The 17,470-nt window shown below is 54.5% G+C and overlaps 7 protein-coding genes across 7 annotated transcripts; 3 read left to right on the forward strand and 4 right to left on the reverse strand.

Annotated features, from left to right (window-relative positions):
• Nucleotides 1-622: 622 nt before the first annotated feature.
• E0L32_000656 (uncharacterized protein) lies at nucleotides 623-2,867 on the reverse strand (the record flags this gene model as incomplete). The annotated part of the gene is made up of 3 exons (XM_031141212.1): nucleotides 623-894; nucleotides 953-2,682; nucleotides 2,737-2,867. The coding sequence occupies 3 exons, from the start codon at nucleotides 2,865-2,867 to the stop codon at nucleotides 623-625; spliced, it is 2,133 nt and encodes a 710-aa protein (XP_030995973.1).
• Nucleotides 2,868-3,856: 989 nt separating this feature from the next.
• E0L32_000657 (uncharacterized protein) lies at nucleotides 3,857-4,821 on the reverse strand (the record flags this gene model as incomplete). The annotated part of the gene is made up of 2 exons (XM_031141223.1): nucleotides 3,857-4,411; nucleotides 4,702-4,821. 2 exons carry the CDS (start codon nucleotides 4,819-4,821, stop codon nucleotides 3,857-3,859), a joined length of 675 nt encoding a protein of 224 aa, XP_030995974.1.
• Nucleotides 4,822-5,310: 489 nt separating this feature from the next.
• E0L32_000658 (uncharacterized protein) lies at nucleotides 5,311-6,845 on the forward strand (the record flags this gene model as incomplete). Its single annotated transcript, XM_031141235.1, has 4 exons — nucleotides 5,311-5,361; nucleotides 5,422-5,491; nucleotides 5,547-6,057; nucleotides 6,308-6,845. 4 exons carry the CDS (start codon nucleotides 5,311-5,313, stop codon nucleotides 6,843-6,845), a joined length of 1,170 nt encoding a protein of 389 aa, XP_030995975.1.
• A 543-nt stretch (nucleotides 6,846-7,388) lies between these two features.
• On the forward strand, nucleotides 7,389-8,621 carry E0L32_000659 (uncharacterized protein; the record flags this gene model as incomplete). The annotated part of the gene is made up of 1 exon (XM_031141246.1): nucleotides 7,389-8,621. The coding sequence occupies one exon, from the start codon at nucleotides 7,389-7,391 to the stop codon at nucleotides 8,619-8,621; it is 1,233 nt and encodes a 410-aa protein (XP_030995976.1).
• A 431-nt stretch (nucleotides 8,622-9,052) lies between these two features.
• Nucleotides 9,053-10,016, reverse strand: E0L32_000660 (uncharacterized protein; the record flags this gene model as incomplete). The annotated part of the gene is made up of 2 exons (XM_031141257.1): nucleotides 9,053-9,150; nucleotides 9,212-10,016. 2 exons carry the CDS (start codon nucleotides 10,014-10,016, stop codon nucleotides 9,053-9,055), a joined length of 903 nt encoding a protein of 300 aa, XP_030995977.1.
• Nucleotides 10,017-12,337: 2,321 nt separating this feature from the next.
• E0L32_000661 (uncharacterized protein) lies at nucleotides 12,338-14,941 on the forward strand (the record flags this gene model as incomplete). Its single annotated transcript, XM_031141268.1, has 1 exon — nucleotides 12,338-14,941. One exon carries the CDS (start codon nucleotides 12,338-12,340, stop codon nucleotides 14,939-14,941), a length of 2,604 nt encoding a protein of 867 aa, XP_030995978.1.
• A 673-nt stretch (nucleotides 14,942-15,614) lies between these two features.
• Nucleotides 15,615-16,303, reverse strand: E0L32_000662 (uncharacterized protein; the record flags this gene model as incomplete). Its single annotated transcript, XM_031141279.1, has 2 exons — nucleotides 15,615-16,028; nucleotides 16,103-16,303. The coding sequence occupies 2 exons, from the start codon at nucleotides 16,301-16,303 to the stop codon at nucleotides 15,615-15,617; spliced, it is 615 nt and encodes a 204-aa protein (XP_030995979.1).
• Nucleotides 16,304-17,470: the final 1,167 nt, after the last annotated feature.

Below are 17,470 nucleotides of genomic sequence, written 5' to 3' on the forward strand. Positions count from 1 at the left end.
TGGTACTTGTTGGGTCCGTGAATCGACCATATCAAGAGATAGGGCTGCCTGTTGGTGATGCATGGATGGGACAATTGTGTCCCGTCCATGTCCGGACCTGTTCTTGGCCCCAACCAAGTCCCATCACACTTGGCACTGCATGCATTCTGGTGAGGAGGGAGCCAGTAGCCAACATGGTGGTAACCCATGTGGATAAGCCGGCAGGCTTCCGGAAGGCTGTCCCGTTAGTGTGGCTGACATCCTGGCACCTGCAGAACTGCACTGTGGAGTCACACCGCCGCCGGGAACAGCAAAAAGGCTCAGCTACACGAGAAGAGACTCTCCCGTCGGTGAGTATCTCATAAGGCTGCTGATGTTGGAGCTGGTCGGGGTAACCGCAAGAGAGTCCTTGCAAAGGACTTGTCATTATGAGAGACGACAGACCGTCTTGGCACGAATGAAAACCCAAGCTTGCAGCCTCTCATTGTGACAACAAATCGGCCACAACTCACTACACACGCAAGCTCATCTACTCGCAGAAAGGGACCGGCGATCTCGATTCGATCAAGTATTGTCTCTACCTCTTTTTTTGTCCTGTTCGCTGGACATGCTGTCCAAGTGGACGCACCAAAAACCTGACAAATCAGACCTCACGGTCCGCCCAGCTCTGAATCATACCCTCAAGTGTCGGCTCGTACTCCTTGCAGGTGACTTCACCAGTTGCCTCATCGAGATACGTGTTGGCCTGCACGAAGACCTTCCTGGGCTGCTTGTTCTTGAGCACCACGTCTCGGACTGTAGTTCCCCAGTATTCGAGCCCAACCTTGGACATCTTGTCAGCGAAGAAGGCAGTGCCAGCCTCGACGTCGGCGGTCGACTTGTAGATGTGCAGCTTCTGCAGGAAATCACCGACAGCTGTTATGTGCTTGTTAGCATAGTGATTCAAACCAGATCGAATGCGAAGCTAGCTTACCCTTGCGACCCGTAGTCAGGATCTTTGAGCGGTCCAAGTGAATGGTCAGGTCTGATAAGTCATCGTTCTTGTACACAAGCTTGCAAAAGTCGTCACCTGCTTCCAGGAAGCATCTAAGGATGGCGAATCTAGCCTGGCAATGGGGCTGTCCCCATTTTTGGCCCTTGGGATCCCAGAACTCGACCGACGTCAGGCCAGCCCGCGCCATGCTCAGGTAGGAGGCGTAAAGGACATCACCAGCCTCGCCATCCATGTCCACATTGCCGTCGCCGTAACCAAAGATCTTCAGAGCCGAAAACTCGCAGCTCAGGAACATGGCTACCAGTTCAGCGCGGCACTCTTCATACGCACCAGCCAAGCCTCCGAAGACGGATCCCCAGGTCTGACCCGGCTTGTACCAGGTGGTCACTGGCTTGTTCGTCAGAGGGCTGATAGGAGGGTGGTCCTTGTCAAAGTTGAACTGCCCCGGAGAGGTCTCCTGGAGAAGCTTGCCGCATCCGTGTCCAGTGAGCTCGTGTAGACCGACCTGCACCTCAAACGATGCGTCGCGGTATTTCTGATACAGCTCCAGGTCGCTGTCCCGAATGAACGGGATCTTCTCGTTCGGAGCCTTGGCACTGAGTACATTGCCTAGGGAAACGTTCTTGAAGCCCTCGGTTTGCCGGATGTCATCGTAATTGGGAATGTTGATGCCAGCCGGGATTCCGGACCCGCAGAATGTGAGAACCTCGAGCGAAGTAAAGTCTGGGGAAAGGAATTTGTCCTTCTCAAAATCCTTTGACCAGGGAAGGATGGGAATAAGGCCAGGGGCAGCTGCAACGAGCCCTGCGAAAGCCTTCGTTCGCTCCTGGTTCACAATGGCAGCGAAGCCCTCCCATTCGCCCCTGGTTCCCGCAGGATCCCTGTAGGTCTCTATGAATCCAATGTTACACTCAACCATTGGGCCCTTGTCGCGAATCCAGTATCTCTGGCTGTCCTTGAAGGCCAGCAAGGAGCCTTCATCGAATGACTTTGCATAGGCCGTGTGCATATCCTTCTCCGTGTCATTGTCGGCATTGTCGCCGGCCTTGGAGATGTTTTTGGCGATCTCTGCCATTTCCTTGGAGTAGTCGCCGTAGACCAGCTTCACGGTCTTTCCATTCAGCGGACCATCCTCAATCTGGAACTCGGTGTCTTTGCCAATATCACCGCCGTTCTGCGGGACATTGGTCTGGCCGGATGCAATCAGAAGCTCGAAAACACCACTGGTACCTTTCTGTAAGCGGGTGTTCTCCGGCAGGAGGCCTTTGGATTCCATCCATTTGGAGATTGCGGATATCTCGTCCCTGGTGATATCTGGGGAGTTGGGATAGTAGGTTGTCAGATGCCCGTCATCGGGGAAGCCTAGGTGAAGTAGGCCCGGCTTGTCCGTAGAAAATATTGCGCCGTTGGTGGCCTTGTAGTGGCGTTCCGCATCGGGAGAGGTGGCTGCCAGAGCAGCTACATCGCTCTCCTTGCATCGTGGGATGAATTTGGAATCGCCGAAGCTCTTGTAGTTACCGCTGTTCCCCAGGAACTGGACTGCGTATTCAAGGAAAGACGTGACGTCGGCCTCAGAGACACCCGCCTTCTGTCCAAGAGCTTTCCAGTCCCCGTCGGTGCTCTTGTGAAGGGCAATGATGAAATCATAGATGGACTCAGCCTCTGGCGAGACCTGTCTGAGAACTATACGCCTGCCAGCGAAAGAGGCCCTAGGGTCGTTATTTAGCAAATACACCAGTGTCTCAAGGCGCGGGCTTTCCTACTGGCTGATGAAGTGTGCATAGCGCTTCTGCTTGGCGGACAAGGCGTCGAAGTGCTTCTTGATCTCAAGTCTCACGACGCTAGGAGGGGCATCAGCCAAGTAGTTGCTTAGCTCCTGGGCTGTTAGAGTCATGCTTGCATGAAATGTTCGGCGGCTGGTGGAATGTAGGACACGATGGCACAAAGTGAGTGTAGGGCGTCTTGAAAACAAGTAGGACGAAGAAAGTCTCGGCGCTTGAAGGCAGCGACGACTGAGGGGTGAGAGAGGGACACACATTGAAGGAGCGGGGGAGTCGAGGGAAGGCTGCAGGAGAGCTCCGACGAATGAGCGGCGCTTGAACGACCGCCTCAAAGGATGTACTGAGGAAGGTGCGGGTAGCAAAGGTTCCAGAGGGTTACTGCCGGGTTGATGTCTCAAGATTGGAGAATTTCACAGGAAACGCCGCTATAATCAGGGCACTGCTGGCGCCCCTTGCCGTTTGGGCCACAGGCTGGAGCACAGAGCACACGCCATACATTCAGTCTCTCGAGACTGGGTCCCAAAATGCTTGCTCCAGATGGAAATTGTTAAGTATTTTCTCCTGTTACGAATACATTTAACGACATAGAGGGTGGGCGACGTGTGGGTTCCAGAATGGGTTATCTCACCGCAAGCACCCATGTTCCTACACAAGCAGTAAAGTGCATGATCAAGCCTGGGACGAGAAATGCCGAGGACTAACCAAGGCAACGAACGAAGAAAGACTCAGATTACTGAACCGGAGAGTCTCGTTAATCGTGCTGTTACTTGGCGATATTACTTGTGATATGCCGAAATCGCAACTGATACTCTGCCAAGTATCTGCAAGTATCATCGAACATGCCAGTCACTGTCAAAAGCCCAAACCATTGTACAGGAAATGATTTTGGTTTTGTGTGATTTCTTCCTTTGAGGCTCTAGCCCATGGGAACCCGGATTTTATGATCTTTGTTGACTGTAAAAAACCTCATTACAGACGCCAGAATGGACCGTAACCTTTCAACGTCCTAATGCAATGGCCAAGCCCAAGTCAAAACCAGCCCACGCACAACCGTCCAGTCAAATGCTATTCGCATAACCCCCAATTTCGTCCCCCCGATCGTCTACCACTTCATCTCGTGGGGCTTGTCACCCTTGCGCAAGCTGAAGGAAGAGGCGAGGTAGCTCGCGAGCATGTCCACCTTCTTGATGTTGGCCAGGAGGGCCTTGTCGATGGCCTTCTGGTCCGCCGCCCGGCTGCTGCTGATCTGCTTCTTCTGCTCGGCTGTCAGTCCTCGCTCCCTTGCAACGCTGTGTGCGGAAATGGGCATGGGTGCTCGTACCTGGGGCTTCTCTCCCTGCTTGAAGAAAGCCTCCTCACCGGCCTTCTCCTTGGTCTTCTCAGCGGTGAAGTACTTGGGCTGAGCGATCTCCTCAATCTTCTTCTGGTCGACACCGGCCAGGTCAACCTTCTGCGATGTGGCGATCACATAGCGGGCGTTGACTCTCCGCAGGGGAACACCGTTGATCTTGAAGGGTCCGGTGACAAGGAGAACACCCTGGTCGAGGGTCTTGAGGAGGACAACGCGCTTGCCTCGGAATCGGCCAGCGAGGAGGATCAGGACGGTACCCGGCTGGAGGGTCTTGCGAGGAGCCCAAGCGCGGATGGCCTTGCGAGTCTGTTCGGCGCGAATTAGCAATCTGAATCAAAGGTTCACCTGGGCCACATATTCCTAGCAAGCTAGCTCTGGTCGATTGTCCTGCTGTCTGCTCACAGCAGTGATTCGAAAACAGTCGAACCCTGCTTTTGTGCCCGGCTCCCCATGTATGCCTCTCAGTCATGTTCTCGGCAGCGCAACGGCGCAGCCTCCAGAATCGCCTCCCGCGAGCAGACAATCAGAGCATGTCCATCGCCAGCTTGCCGAGTGTAGAGCCTGGCACTCTTGGAATTTTGCATCCCGAAACGTACCGTCTTCTTCTCGGAGTCATCCTCGGCAGGGTACCACTTCTGGGCCTTCTGGGAGTGGTGAGGGACCGCGCGGGTCGAAGAACCGAACTTCTTGCTCGTGGGCTCTGTCTTCGCCGACATGGTGACTGACTTGGGTGGTTGTTGGGAGAACGAAGAAAAGTCGTCGATTGTCGAATTGCTGGCTTCCCGATTTTCGAGAAATTTCGTGTGGGCGCCGTGGGTTGGAGATTTGGCATTAGGTCGCTTAAAGCCCTCCCGAACTAGCCCCGATCTGGGAAGGTGCAGAGTCTTTAATCACGTGATGTAATGAGATGAATTCTCGGAAATCTAGTCACGAGTGTGCGGCAGCTGGCATCGGTCCGGCCATCGACTTGTCTGGCCACTCCAGAAAAGCAGACGTCAGAAAGCTGGGGCCTGAGCTGGTTCCCAAAGCTAAACCATTTTGAGACAAGCAGATCCTGGGTCAGGTCTGAGAGCTTCCATCTCGTACCTATCTCGACAATCACAAGGCTGAGCATCCTCAACCTATCCGAACCCTCCTGTGCAGAAAAGCTTCCAGCATCTGCACTCCGCTTCTCCATTTACCCGACCTTCCCTGAGACCACCAACATGTCGATAACCCCCATAATCACGTTCAAGGCCGGCCAATGTCAGGTTGACGTCAGTAGAAACGCGATCCGTCCGCCATTCACACGTCCTGATAGCTGACAAACATTCCAGGAGACGAGCAGGCCATACAAGGTGAAGCCAGAGGCCGAGCCAGGCTATATCTACCTCTACAGCGAGGATGGTACGTATGCTCGTCACATCGTCAAACAACTTTTTACTGACCGACTTCCCACTAGACCTGATTCACTTCTGCTGGCGCTCAAGGAGCAAGCCTCTGGACGACCCCGACCTGGATCTCGTCATCGTTCCTCCGGACTGCAGCTTCGTTCCCTACGAGTCCAAGGCCATCAACCAACCAACTGCTAAGACCAATGGCCGAATCTTCGTCCTGAAGTTCGCCGGCTCCTCACAGCGACATCTCTTCTGGCTGCAGTCGAAGCCCCAAGGCCGAAGCGGCGACCCCGCTTGGCTGAGCCCTCGCGACAGGAAGATCGGCGAGATTGTCAACAAGCTTCTGCAGGGCGAGGAGGTTGATGTCAACAGAGAGCTTGCCCAAGTCATCAATAACACCGATGACAGCAGACGCGACGACGATGATGACGAGACTATGGAGGACGTCGAAGGCCGTGGCAACCCCAACGAGCATCATGAGGGCAGCATTGGAGGAGCCGGTCCCGATGCTACTGGTGGAGATATCCGCCAAGAGGGAGAAGATTCTCGAGAGGGAGGAGCAGACGGCGCGAGAGCGTAGGTGTTTTTCCATTGCATCGAGTTTGTGGAGCATTGCATCTTTCTTGATCAGGCAGCTCGTGGACCGTCACCCTCAGACGAGAATTATCCAGGCAAGGGCCGGTTACAGAAAAGCATTGGGTCAAACCCTACCTATGTATTTCTAGACATGGCGTATGACATACAACAGAGTTTTTGCTTTCTGACGATCGATGCTTTTCTCTCAATATGACCCGTCTTCAGAACGATGATGCTAATCTGCCACTAGGGTAAGCTCAACCACTCCTGATGCCGCTGCGGTAGTAAGGAACCTGCTCGCCTCGCTCCAGGGCCAGTCAAATCTGGGTGGTGGTCAGCAGGCAGAGTCAAAGGGGTTTCCAATCCTGAGCGATCTCCTAGACACCTCTGTGACTGTCCCGATCATTGAGAGCGCTTCTGATGATGTTGTCAACGGACTCGTTGAGGCCTTGCCAGAGCAGTTTGTGGTCTTGTTCAAGCAGACAATCGATATCGAGAATGGCCAGGCCATCCAGCAGGGAGAGCAGGTCTCCGATGCAAGGGCATCACTGAATCTAGACCAAAAGAAGCGACTGTTGAAGAGGGTACTACGAAGCCCACAATTCCATCAGAGCCTTGGCACGCTCACTATGGCTCTTCGAGATGGAGGATTGCCTGCTGTGGCGAGCGCGCTGGGTATCCAGGTCGAAAACAACGGCTTCATCAGGGGAGGCACTATGCCACTAGGAGGCAGTGATGCCGTCAAAGCCTTCGTTGAAGGGGTGAAGAAGACTGTGCAAGAGAAGTGATCCTGGAGATACACCTTGGGGAAGAAGAAATAGACCTGGGCTGAGTAATTAGCACTTTCATACCGAGGCTCTTTCAATAACATCGATAGAAACAGTCAAAATAGACTACTTAATGGCATTAACCATTGCATTATTGTTTACTGTTAAAAAGTGGTCCTGTGTCCTATCTTGGATCTGCAGATACTTGCCAGGCTAATGAGGATCTTGGTATCAAGATATAGGTACTTCAAAGTCAACAGACATCCAGATGCTCACCATGGGTTTAACGCTGAGGACATACCGTGTGTGCGCTAACGGACACCGTGCGGTCCTCTAACCCCACCACAAGCCAAGCTCCAATTAGTTGCCCTCCACTGTAATCCTTCCAATCCTTGCGCAGCTTTAGCGTCTTTCAGCTGTCAATCCAGCAGCCCAGAGCTTCACCCATCCGCGGTTTCAAGGTACCAATTGATGTGAGCAAAGTCGTTGCAAATATCTCAACAAGGCGATTTCCTCTCTTCTGCACCAAGACTTCATACCATATATTGTTTGTGTCTTACGGCAATGGCGGACTCTACCGCGCCGACAGAGCCGGTCGCAGAAGTCTGGTCCTTCCCGACCGATATCTCAGAATTCGATCACGATGAGCGCATCTCCTTCTCACGCCTGGAGAACAAGTACATTGCAGTCCAGGACGACGGCACAGAGTACGAGTTTGACACGGGACTCCGCCGCTGGATCCCCATCATAGACGATGACCTCATAGAGGCGCAGCAAGCAGCCTACGCCGCGGCGCATAGTGCTGGCTACGACGAGGACGACGACAACCGGGCGGGAGGCGGTAACAGCAACGGTCGCAAAAGGAAGCAGGACGGCGGCGGCAATGGATACGACGAGGCAAACGGCAGGCAACGTGGCGGCAAGCGTCAACAGCGCGCGCCGCCCGCCCCCAAGCAGAACACGGCCATCTACGTGACGGGCCTGCCGGCCGATGCGACGGTCGACGAGGTCGCGGAGCTCTTCTCGCGCAAGTGCGGCGTCATCGCCGAGGAGATCGACTCGGGCAGGCCGCGGGTCAAGCTGTACACGGACGCCGAGGGCAACTTCAAGGGCGACGCGCTCATCGTCTTCTTCAAGCCGCAGTCGGTCGAGATGGCCATCATGCTGCTCGACGACACGGACTTTCGGTTCTCGCCGACGGGCCAGAGCAGCGGGCGCATGAAGGTGCAAGCGGCGGACTCGAGCTACAAGAAGACGAACTATGACCAGGGCGGCGGCGAAGGCCAGGGCGAGGGCGCGGCGGGCGGCGGCGGAGACAACGGCGGCGGCAAGGGCAAAAATGGCGGCGGCGCACGGCGTGGAGACCATGCTGACAAGCAAAAGATCATCAAGAAGACCCAGAAACTTGACGCCAAGCTGGCAGACTGGAGCGATGACGAGCCGTCCACGATACACCAGGAGAGCCGAAGCTCCAAGTGGGACAAGGTGGTCATCTTGAAGCACATGTTCACGCTCCAGGAGCTCGACGAGGATCCGGCAGCACTGCTGGAGATCAAGGAGGACATCCGAGAAGAGTGTGCCAAGCTGGGTGACGTGACCAACGTTATTCTCTACGACCAAGAGGAGGAGGGTGTAGTGAGCGTCAAGTTCAAAAAGACCGAGGCCGCGGAGGCCTGTATCCGGTTGATGGACGGCCGGAACTTTGATGGAAGAGTGGTGGAGGCTTCATTGGCCACGGGCAAAGAGAAGTATCAGAAGTCCAAAATGAATGACGACCATGGAGAGGATCACGATTAGGTTTTGTGTGTGTTTGTGTTCTGGTTGAGATTGAAGCTGCCAAGACGAGCAGTTGGTAGAGATACAGTCAGCGCTGCAAGGCATCTGGGTCCATGGTCAGACACCAGAAACATCATATGCTGTATCGTTAATTGTTGTACATCAGTCACAGTACCAGGATTGAGTCCAAGATACTCAAGAGAGTTGATCTTGACTGATCACAAGAGCGTATTAGAGCTCCAGAGAGGTGGATGACAAGTCCATAATCCATGTAGATTACTATAAATGAATGCAACTAATGCAAACCCTCTAGACGCCTCATTCGACACAGTCTCGTTAATCTTGCAAACCCAAACTCCTCGCTTGGCATAAGTTTTCAAATTAGAAACGTAATTTATGATTTTGTTCTGTCATCATTGTCTTGTAGAAAGAGTGTTAGTCCGTCTCGAGGATCAGGCCTTCACAGGCAACTCGATTTCGACTTTCTGGTTCATAGTGTACCAGATTGCCGCTTCGATGATCTGGCAGATGATATTGAGGTCGGATTCATCTATGTGTCCATTAGCATCATATCCCTAGCAAATAAAGGAGTCATTCTTATCTGTGCGTACCTCTGGGGGCATAGATCAAGACAAATGTATTCGGCAGAGGACTGGTCACCCATTTCGTCACAGCGAGCGGATGCCGCTGGCCCCAACCCTTTAGAAGTACCTCTTTGATATCGTCGGGGTGAAGGCTCATGTGCATCGAGCGATCAACATCGTGAATGTGACAGACCTCGCCATTGCCAAAAGCGTTGACAGGATGCCGGGCAAAGAGTCCGAAGCCATGCTTCTCGACGCACGACGTTGCGGTGCCCAGCTTCTGAGGATGATGGCGTGTGACAGTCTGGATTGCTGCCTTGAGCTTCCGGGAACAATCCATGGGGGCGTGTTGGTCAAGCTGGCGCTGCGGAGCCAGACCAGCGACCGTCGGACGAGGGCCAGGCCGGTAGGGGAGGTTCTTGAGGATGCCGGATTGAGGCGACCGCGAAGGGTCGGGGGCAGGAGGACTGAAAGGATCCCGTAGTGCGAACAGACGGAACCACGCCAGTCGTAGATATCCCGCAAATGTTGGAGGAGTGCCGCCCGGGCCAAGCTTGAGGAAGTTTAGGTAGTCGTTGCGCACGAGGAGGATGATGGGGACGAGCAAAAGAAGACACTCGAACAACGTCCTTTGTAGATAATGCATGCCCAGAACCACTCCTAGGGCAAGTGCCACCACGGCCGAGCCATCGAGGGTGATTGAGAAGGGGTCCTGGCGGATGACCATGTTGAGGCCGATGCCGTCGGTGTTGGCAGAGACGACTGTCATCTTGCTCGACTCGAAGTCAGGCTCCTCGACTTGGGTCTCGACACTCAGTGCCGACGAAGACATATCGGCGGTGTGCATATAATTTGTAACAAATACTGAATGAAATTTGGATTATGCAGGCATAGATATGACAGGAGTTGGAGGTGGACTTCCAGGTGCAGGTAGGAGAGAGATGGAGGACAGCAACTTATATGAGAGCTAAGGCGAATGTGTTGTATCGGGAGGCAGGCCACCAACTCTGACAGCCCAACGGCCGGGATGGGGCATGTACCGATGGCGGCGTGTAGGCTCACAGCAGCCGCCTTGGATGGATGAAGGAGAGAAGTAGCAACCCAGGCACGGTGAGGATCAAGAGGCGCTCTTGGCTGCACAGCTCATGCGTAACAATGTCACCCGGCGGGTGCGGCCATGCAGGCAAGCAAGCAACTTCAGTCAGGATTGACGTAGCCCCCGGCCGCTGGTGAGAACGGCCAGGCGTGTAGACCAGAGGCTGCAGGTCGAGAACCCACCGTGCTCACTGTGCTGATACACCCCTGCCACCCGGTGATGATGCTTGGCAAGGGTCCGTTTGGTGGCACCGTGTAAGTCTGGGTGTTGCCCGCAAACGAAGAAGGGTCCTTGGGTTGGACGATCAGACGAGTGGCCGGTGGGCAAACAGAGCATCGAAGAGGAGGTCAGAGTGCAACATAGCCCCCAGGACGGACAATTACGAAGGGTGTCATCTATCTGCACCCGGGAGGGGAGTCGGTCAAGGTGGGCGGGACGTGGGCGGGTGCCACGTGAAGGCAGAGTTATCACATTGTCCCTCTCCTAGCGCCTCAATCCGCGTTGCATGTCTCGTCAGGACGTCGTAAAAGGTGGGGATGCAAGCTTCAGGGCTGGATTTGTCTGGCGGCTTCTGGATGGTGGAGATAATGTCAGCAGACTATGAAGCCGTGTGGTTGGTTGGGCGGCACCTCGCGTCAATGTGACGATGTTCCGGTCTGCAGCCGAGAGCGGCGCCCTCGACACGCTCTCACCTACAGTTAGGTACCTCAATTTTGCTAGCACTAGGCAAAGTACCTAAAGTAGGTAACTATCTACCCTGCTTGATGTTTTGTCCCCGACCCGTTTGGACAGAGACGGAAAAGGTATTGGCAGTTTCTCATCTTGCACAGCTACTGACATCTCTTGCTTCTCTTGCATACCTCCTTACCTTGTTGCTTGCGAGGCTTAAATGTGTAGAACATATCGAGTATTCCAGCCATCTGCTAGGCACGTAAACCATACCATGCTTGAAGGTAAACCGATCAACAAAGCATAGCCATTCGTTTCTGATTTTAGAATACAAGCAATGTGCATCCGGCGAGATACCTCTCATTACCCTTTTGGTACATGATCTGTCTGTGATGTGGTCCCTCCCGTAGGGCCAAAACGGCCCATCCGAACAGGAAAAAGTGTGTTGCAGCGATGCAACTTGGCAACCCTACTGGGATTAAGGTTGGTATTCCTCCGCAATATTGGGAACAGCATGATACGCTCCGTAAGCGCTACTGGCGCAACTGAGCGATGGTGTCTTGTGGCCTGGCAGGTACTCAGCCTCATTCGCTCACACTCGCTTCTTGCTTGGGCTTTGATCTGACGCAGCTTGGAAGGAGTGCCGATCCCAGTGAAAATGACGTCGGTGTCCCTCATAGTCCCCCGAAGCTCAACGACCAAGCCAAAGTTCCCGCTTCTAAACAGTGCATAGGGCACGGCTATCATACAAGCCCGTATTACGTGACAGTAGCTGAGCACGTCTGGGTTTCGCACGCAGCCGTCTGAGGGGCGCCACGATGAATCTCAGAGCATTAGATTCTTTGAGCTGGCACATTTAACCTGACCTTTCTGGAGTTACTGTAGGCGGGGTCCGGAAGTGGCCTCCCCGCATCCGGTGCTGGAAATGCCCCACAATACGGAGTGCTGCTGGGCCAATCAGCAACCATAAAATACCCACTGGGCGCGTTGCTGTAGTAACATCTCAGAATCCTCTGTACGGAGTAATCACTGTCAACATGCGAGAGCTGGCTACCTGCTCTCCGTTCGATTGAGTGGATGCTGAGATTCTTGAAGCGGTGGATATCACCAAACGATATTGAGTTGGAACTATTTTCCTTTCGAGTGCACTTAACGTCGACTGAATCAATCTAAATCTCCTCCCCACTCTGTTTGTTGTCTCACGAGGCCAGACACGACCTTTCTAGACGAACAGCCAAGTTAGGTATGTAAGGTAGGAGTTCGCGGTTCCACTGCGACCTTCATTTTTTCCCCCGAGCATACCAAGCATGTCCAGAACTTACCGCTGACGAGAACACCACGAGGCAGGCTGTAGGAGACTCGAAGCCATGGGGCTTCTCTCCACCAACATGTTCCGACGTAAAGCCAAAGAATCGCAACTACCGGTGTATGAGAAATTACAGTCACCGAATACGGAGACGGGTAACTACTCGAACGAGGATGACCTCTCCGACATTAGTGACGACAGCTACGACGATGAGTCGGATTACTCTTCATCGTCATCACCGAGCACCAACCACTCGAGGCAGACTTCATCGTCGCACTCTTCTACCGCGATCATGCTGCCCAAAAGAAGGGCATTCGAGGCTCGCCCACGGCGACCAGGCCGCCCGTATTTCTATCGTTTGCCCAACAAAGTGATTCGCTATCTCTGCCTCGGCATGATGACCACCATCATCATCTTCATAGTCAGCCTCGTTCGGGCGAGCCAGCTTGAGAACAGGAGGATAGCCAACGGAGACATAGACAGAGCTAAGGCTCCTGCACCGCCCGCTCCATGGGAGTCGTTCGAGTTCCTGACAAGATACTACGGTGGCGTCAAAAGCCTCTTGCCTCTGTCAGAAAATGTTCCGCAGTATCCGCGGGATCAAGACGAGCAACCTTACATGGCCAATGACACCGGGAACCCACAAGTTGCTGCGTCTGATGTCAACATCCAAACACACACGGTTAAGGACGGGCCATTCCCCAACAGCAAGCCTTTCAGTAGCTATCCTGGCTCCGTGCTCGTGCAAGATAAGGCCGAAATCGTCGAGTGCTTCCTGGATGCACAAGGCACCGTCAGGGTCCCCTCCCTTCAGTACTTTGAAGGCCGGCCCGACGGCTTCCCGCAGCACGTCATGGGCTCCTACGACTTGCTGTCCCTTCCCGAAGACGTCTGCTTTGAGCGCTTTGGCAAATTTGGGCCGTACGGCTTTGGCTACTCTGTCAGCAGTGGTGGTCTTGGTGTTGGGGAGCATGGTGAGAGGGAAGGTGTCGAGGCTGTCTGGCAAGATATCCGGCAGGTTGACTACCGCACCGTCGACTGGGCTGATGCTCAACAGCGTTGCTTCCAAGCCAACGCCAAACGTTTCAAACCCCTCACCTCACGGTTCGAGCCGTCACGCGGATTTTACATTCACGGGGAAGCAACGGAGGCCAAGAACTCCAGTATCCATCCTCGAGACTCGAAGGTTGCCGCCGAGCAGCGGAAAGGTGACAAAGGGCTCTCGCAGTCGGATGAGCCACCAGCAACCCAGAGCCAAGATCTTCCCAGAACTGCTGTTGTAGTCCGGTGCTGGGACGAATACCCGTGGACGGCCGAGGATATTGCAAACTTACGCTCTCTCATCTCTGAGCTATCCCTTGCTTCGGGTGCTCGCTATGATGTCCACCTGCTGGTGCAAGTCCGAAATGATGCCAAACATCCAGTCTGGGCTGACGACGAGACATACCGACAGCGGATCAAGGACACAATCCCTCAAGAATTCCAAGGCTTGGTTACTCTCTGGACCGAGACGCAGATGTTGTCCTTGTACCAAGGTATCCATGATCTCTTCAGCCGAGGTCCTGATTTACCACTTCATGGAGTGTATAGGGGTCTGCAGATGGCCATGCAATTCTTCGCGTACAACCACCCCGAGTATGACTACTTCTGGCAATGGGAGATGGATATGCGCTATACCGGCCACTACCTCGATCTCCTGACCAAGATGGAGCGATGGGCCCAGGAGCAGCCTCGAAAAGGCCTCTGGGAGAGGAGCGCTCGGTTCTACCTGCCAGAGGTCCACGGAAGCTGGGAGGATTTCAGGCAGATGGCTCGCGTCCAAACAGAAATGGGCACGACCAGCGCGGACAATATGTGGAAAGGTCTTCCTGGCAAGGAGAAGGCCCCGAGTGAGGTGACCAAGGGCGAGCAAACCATCTGGGGACCTGTCCGTCCGGCCGATCCCAACGACTGGTTTGAGCATGAGGATGATCCTGAGCCGCCGACCGTATATGAGAAGGACAAGTACACATGGGGCGTTGGCGAAGAGGCCGACCTCATCACCCTCAACCCCCTATTCGATCCGGAGGGTACCACTTGGCTTCTGGCCAATGACATCACCGGCTACAACGAATCAGCCGGCAACGGCAAACCCCCACGGAGAGCCCAGATCATCACGGCCTCCCGGATGTCCAAGCGGATGCTCCTCAAGATGCACCGCGAGACTGCCTTCAAGAAGCACCATGCGTTCCCCGAGATGTGGCCCGCCACCATCGCGCTGCACCACGGCTACAAGGCTGTCTTCGTCCCGCACCCGGTCTACGTCGACCGCGAGTGGCCGGTCGAGTACCTCGCGCAGAACCTCAACGCCGGCAAGAACGGGGCCACGGGTGGCTCGCGCATGTCGGTCTTTGGCCAGCGCGAGCACAACCTGCGCGGCCTGTCGTGGTTCTACAACTCGGGCTTCGCGCACAACCTGTACCGCAGGTGGCTCGGCCTCAAGGTCAACAACGACGGTGGCGAGCAGTTCGAGATGACGGCTGATGAGAGCAAGAGCGACACGACTGTGCCCGATATGCGAGGCGGCGAGGGCCGCATGTGCCTGCCTCCGATGCTGCTTCATCCAGTCAAGGAGATCATCCTGCCCGTCGAGGAGGAAATTGTGGAGGGCGTTGAGGCCGGCGAGGTCTTGGATGCTGCGGCTTGAGCAAGCCTGCCAGCGACGTGTGCATTTGGGCTGCTTGCATGATAACGGCTCGCAGGGAAGAGAATGATGACTTGCGTTTGTTTTGCGATGGATACACCCGCGTCGTTTTATGTTTGAGCTACCTAGGGAGACTGGAATGCATCTGGGCGTTTATAGGGTTGACGGAGAAACGATATGCGCAAACAATGGACTTTTTACGGCTACGATAATAGATTGATTGGAATGGACTTGAAATTGTTTCGACCGCAAGAATACATACTCAGCACATCTCTCAAATGTTTCATGGATCTTAACCGGCCCGGACTGTCTTAAAGTCAGTGCATCGGGGTTTCGTGATGTGTTTCTCTCAAACTGAAGCAAGTCTTCTGTTGGTTCAAACATCTTCCGGTATGCACCATCGAGACGATCGCCGAATCCCATCGCAGGAACACCAAACTATACATAATTCGTAGCATTTCTAATCTCTTGTGTCAGGCAAATTGTATGCCCCGTTCGACCTTGATCTACAACCATAGTAAGAGCTTCGGCGGGTCTGCCTTTTCCCTCCATGTTGTCCATTTGGTCCCCTGATACGCCGACGATCATGATCCCATATTATAAGAGTGTTGTTATATAGCTTGACAGAATGCTGCAGACAAAGCGCTTTTTGTATTGACGGATAAGTCTGGCGGTCTCAAACCACCCTCTTGACCTCAAAGAACCTCCGCAGCCACCAGACCTGGAAGACAGACTCGCCAATGACGATGCCAATGACGAACAAGTTCCACCACTTGACGCGGGCGTTGGTGCTCTCGGCAGTGTTGCGGTGAGTGCGCTCACGGACGATGATGTAGGACTGCTCGTCCTTGACCTGTGCGACGAGCTCAGACAGCTTGCGGACCTCGGTCTCGAGAGGGTCCTGGGGTGCATCCGACTCGGAAACATAGACGATGCCGTGCACGTTGAAGGAGACCTCCTTCGAGGTGGCGCCCCAGTGCTCGTTGCCGAAGCAGTAGGTGTACTTGCCGTCCATGGTAGCGTCGAAGGAGTAGTCGCCGTTGGACGTGGACTTTTGGTAGGTCTCGTACTGACCGTTGGGGTTGGTGATCTGGAGCAATGAAAGGGTCAAGGTCAGCTTCATCCATACGGGTTCAATCGGAGCCAGGCAGATGTCAAGCATACCCAGAAGTCGATGTCGAGGTTACCGGCACTGCCGAACTCGCGGTCGCCGACCTGGAAGGTGACCGTCATCTTGTCCTCCCGGTGGAGGTTCTCGTGGAAGCACTCGCGGCCATGGGCAGGGAGCTGGATGTTGTGAGCAGAGGCGGCGCCCAGCAGCACGCCGGCCACGAGCAGCAGCTTTGGTATTGAGAGGAAATGCATGGCGATCGAATTGACGATGGCCTTGTATTCCGCGATAGGTGGCGGATGGAGTTTACGAGTGTCGTGGAGAAGACGGACGGTGGTGTCGTGTGTCTGCCCGTCCTGTACGTTTGGCGCACGGTGGATCGAATTCCCCCTTGGCGCGAGAAAATCACAAGCTGGCAACTTGCTGCTTGGACCAGGCGGCACGCCCAAATTGCTACAAGTAGTTGCGGCTGATGACGGATTTGGGCTCTGAGCTTGCGGCTGGGAAAGCTTCGGAGCCAGGTACCTCTGCCACCAGTATTCGGTAGGGAAGGTACATGGAAGCCAAGGCAAGGGCGCGTGGATGTTAGCGGGTTTCCACAGGTGGGCATTTCAGGGGGTGAGATAGGGAAGTGGACGAAGTGGACACGCGTTACAGTTGCAGAGGGGACACGGTCCCAACTCCCCACGCACGCCTCTCTCTCCCTTTCTTGCTGCTCTGCGCGACAGCCTATCAGGACGCATCACGAGCAACACCAGTGGCTGAGCGCACAACTTTTCAGTGATTTTTCGGACTCCACTTTCCCAAGAGAGGAGCAGATCTGATCTGAGAGGTCTCTGCTGGCTCACACTCAATCTGTCCAAAACCTGAGGGGACAAGGCCAAAAAAATTCAAGCGCCACCCAGCCCAGCCAGCCCAAGAGGAAAAAAAGTGCAGCCTGGCTCTGGAGAGAAGGGAGCACAAAGGCAGAGAGACCCATCCAAGGTACCTAAAAGTCCCTTTTTGCCTGTCCCCTACCACCTTATTAGCGCTGCTTGCTGTTGTCGCTACCACTACCGCCTATCTATCCTTACATTTCATCCTCTTCCACACCGACAATCCCACCCCATCATCTCTCTCACAAACGGTCACCTTTAATCAACCATCACCGTTTGTCCCATTCTCCATCTCACGACCGACGAGGCATTGAGAACAGGTGAGCCCTCGCTTTCCCTTGGTATTTCTGCATCCAGTGCCATCTTCCTCTTGCTCTGGCCCCTCGCGGCCGTCGCCTCCTCGCCTGCTTGGTCCCTTCCTCCCTCTTGGGGATTTGCAAGCGCGTGTCCTCAGGCGGCCCCCTCACCCAAAAAAATAACAGACTGCGAAAGCACCCCCCCTTTCCGCTACCCCATCCTCGCCCGGTGACTGGTTACTATCTCGGC

The sequence above is a fragment of the Thyridium curvatum genome, assembly GCF_004353045.1.
Source record: "Thyridium curvatum strain D216 chromosome Unknown NODE_2_length_892811_cov_85.036431, whole genome shotgun sequence".
NCBI lineage: Eukaryota > Fungi > Ascomycota > Sordariomycetes > Thyridiales > Thyridiaceae > Thyridium > Thyridium curvatum.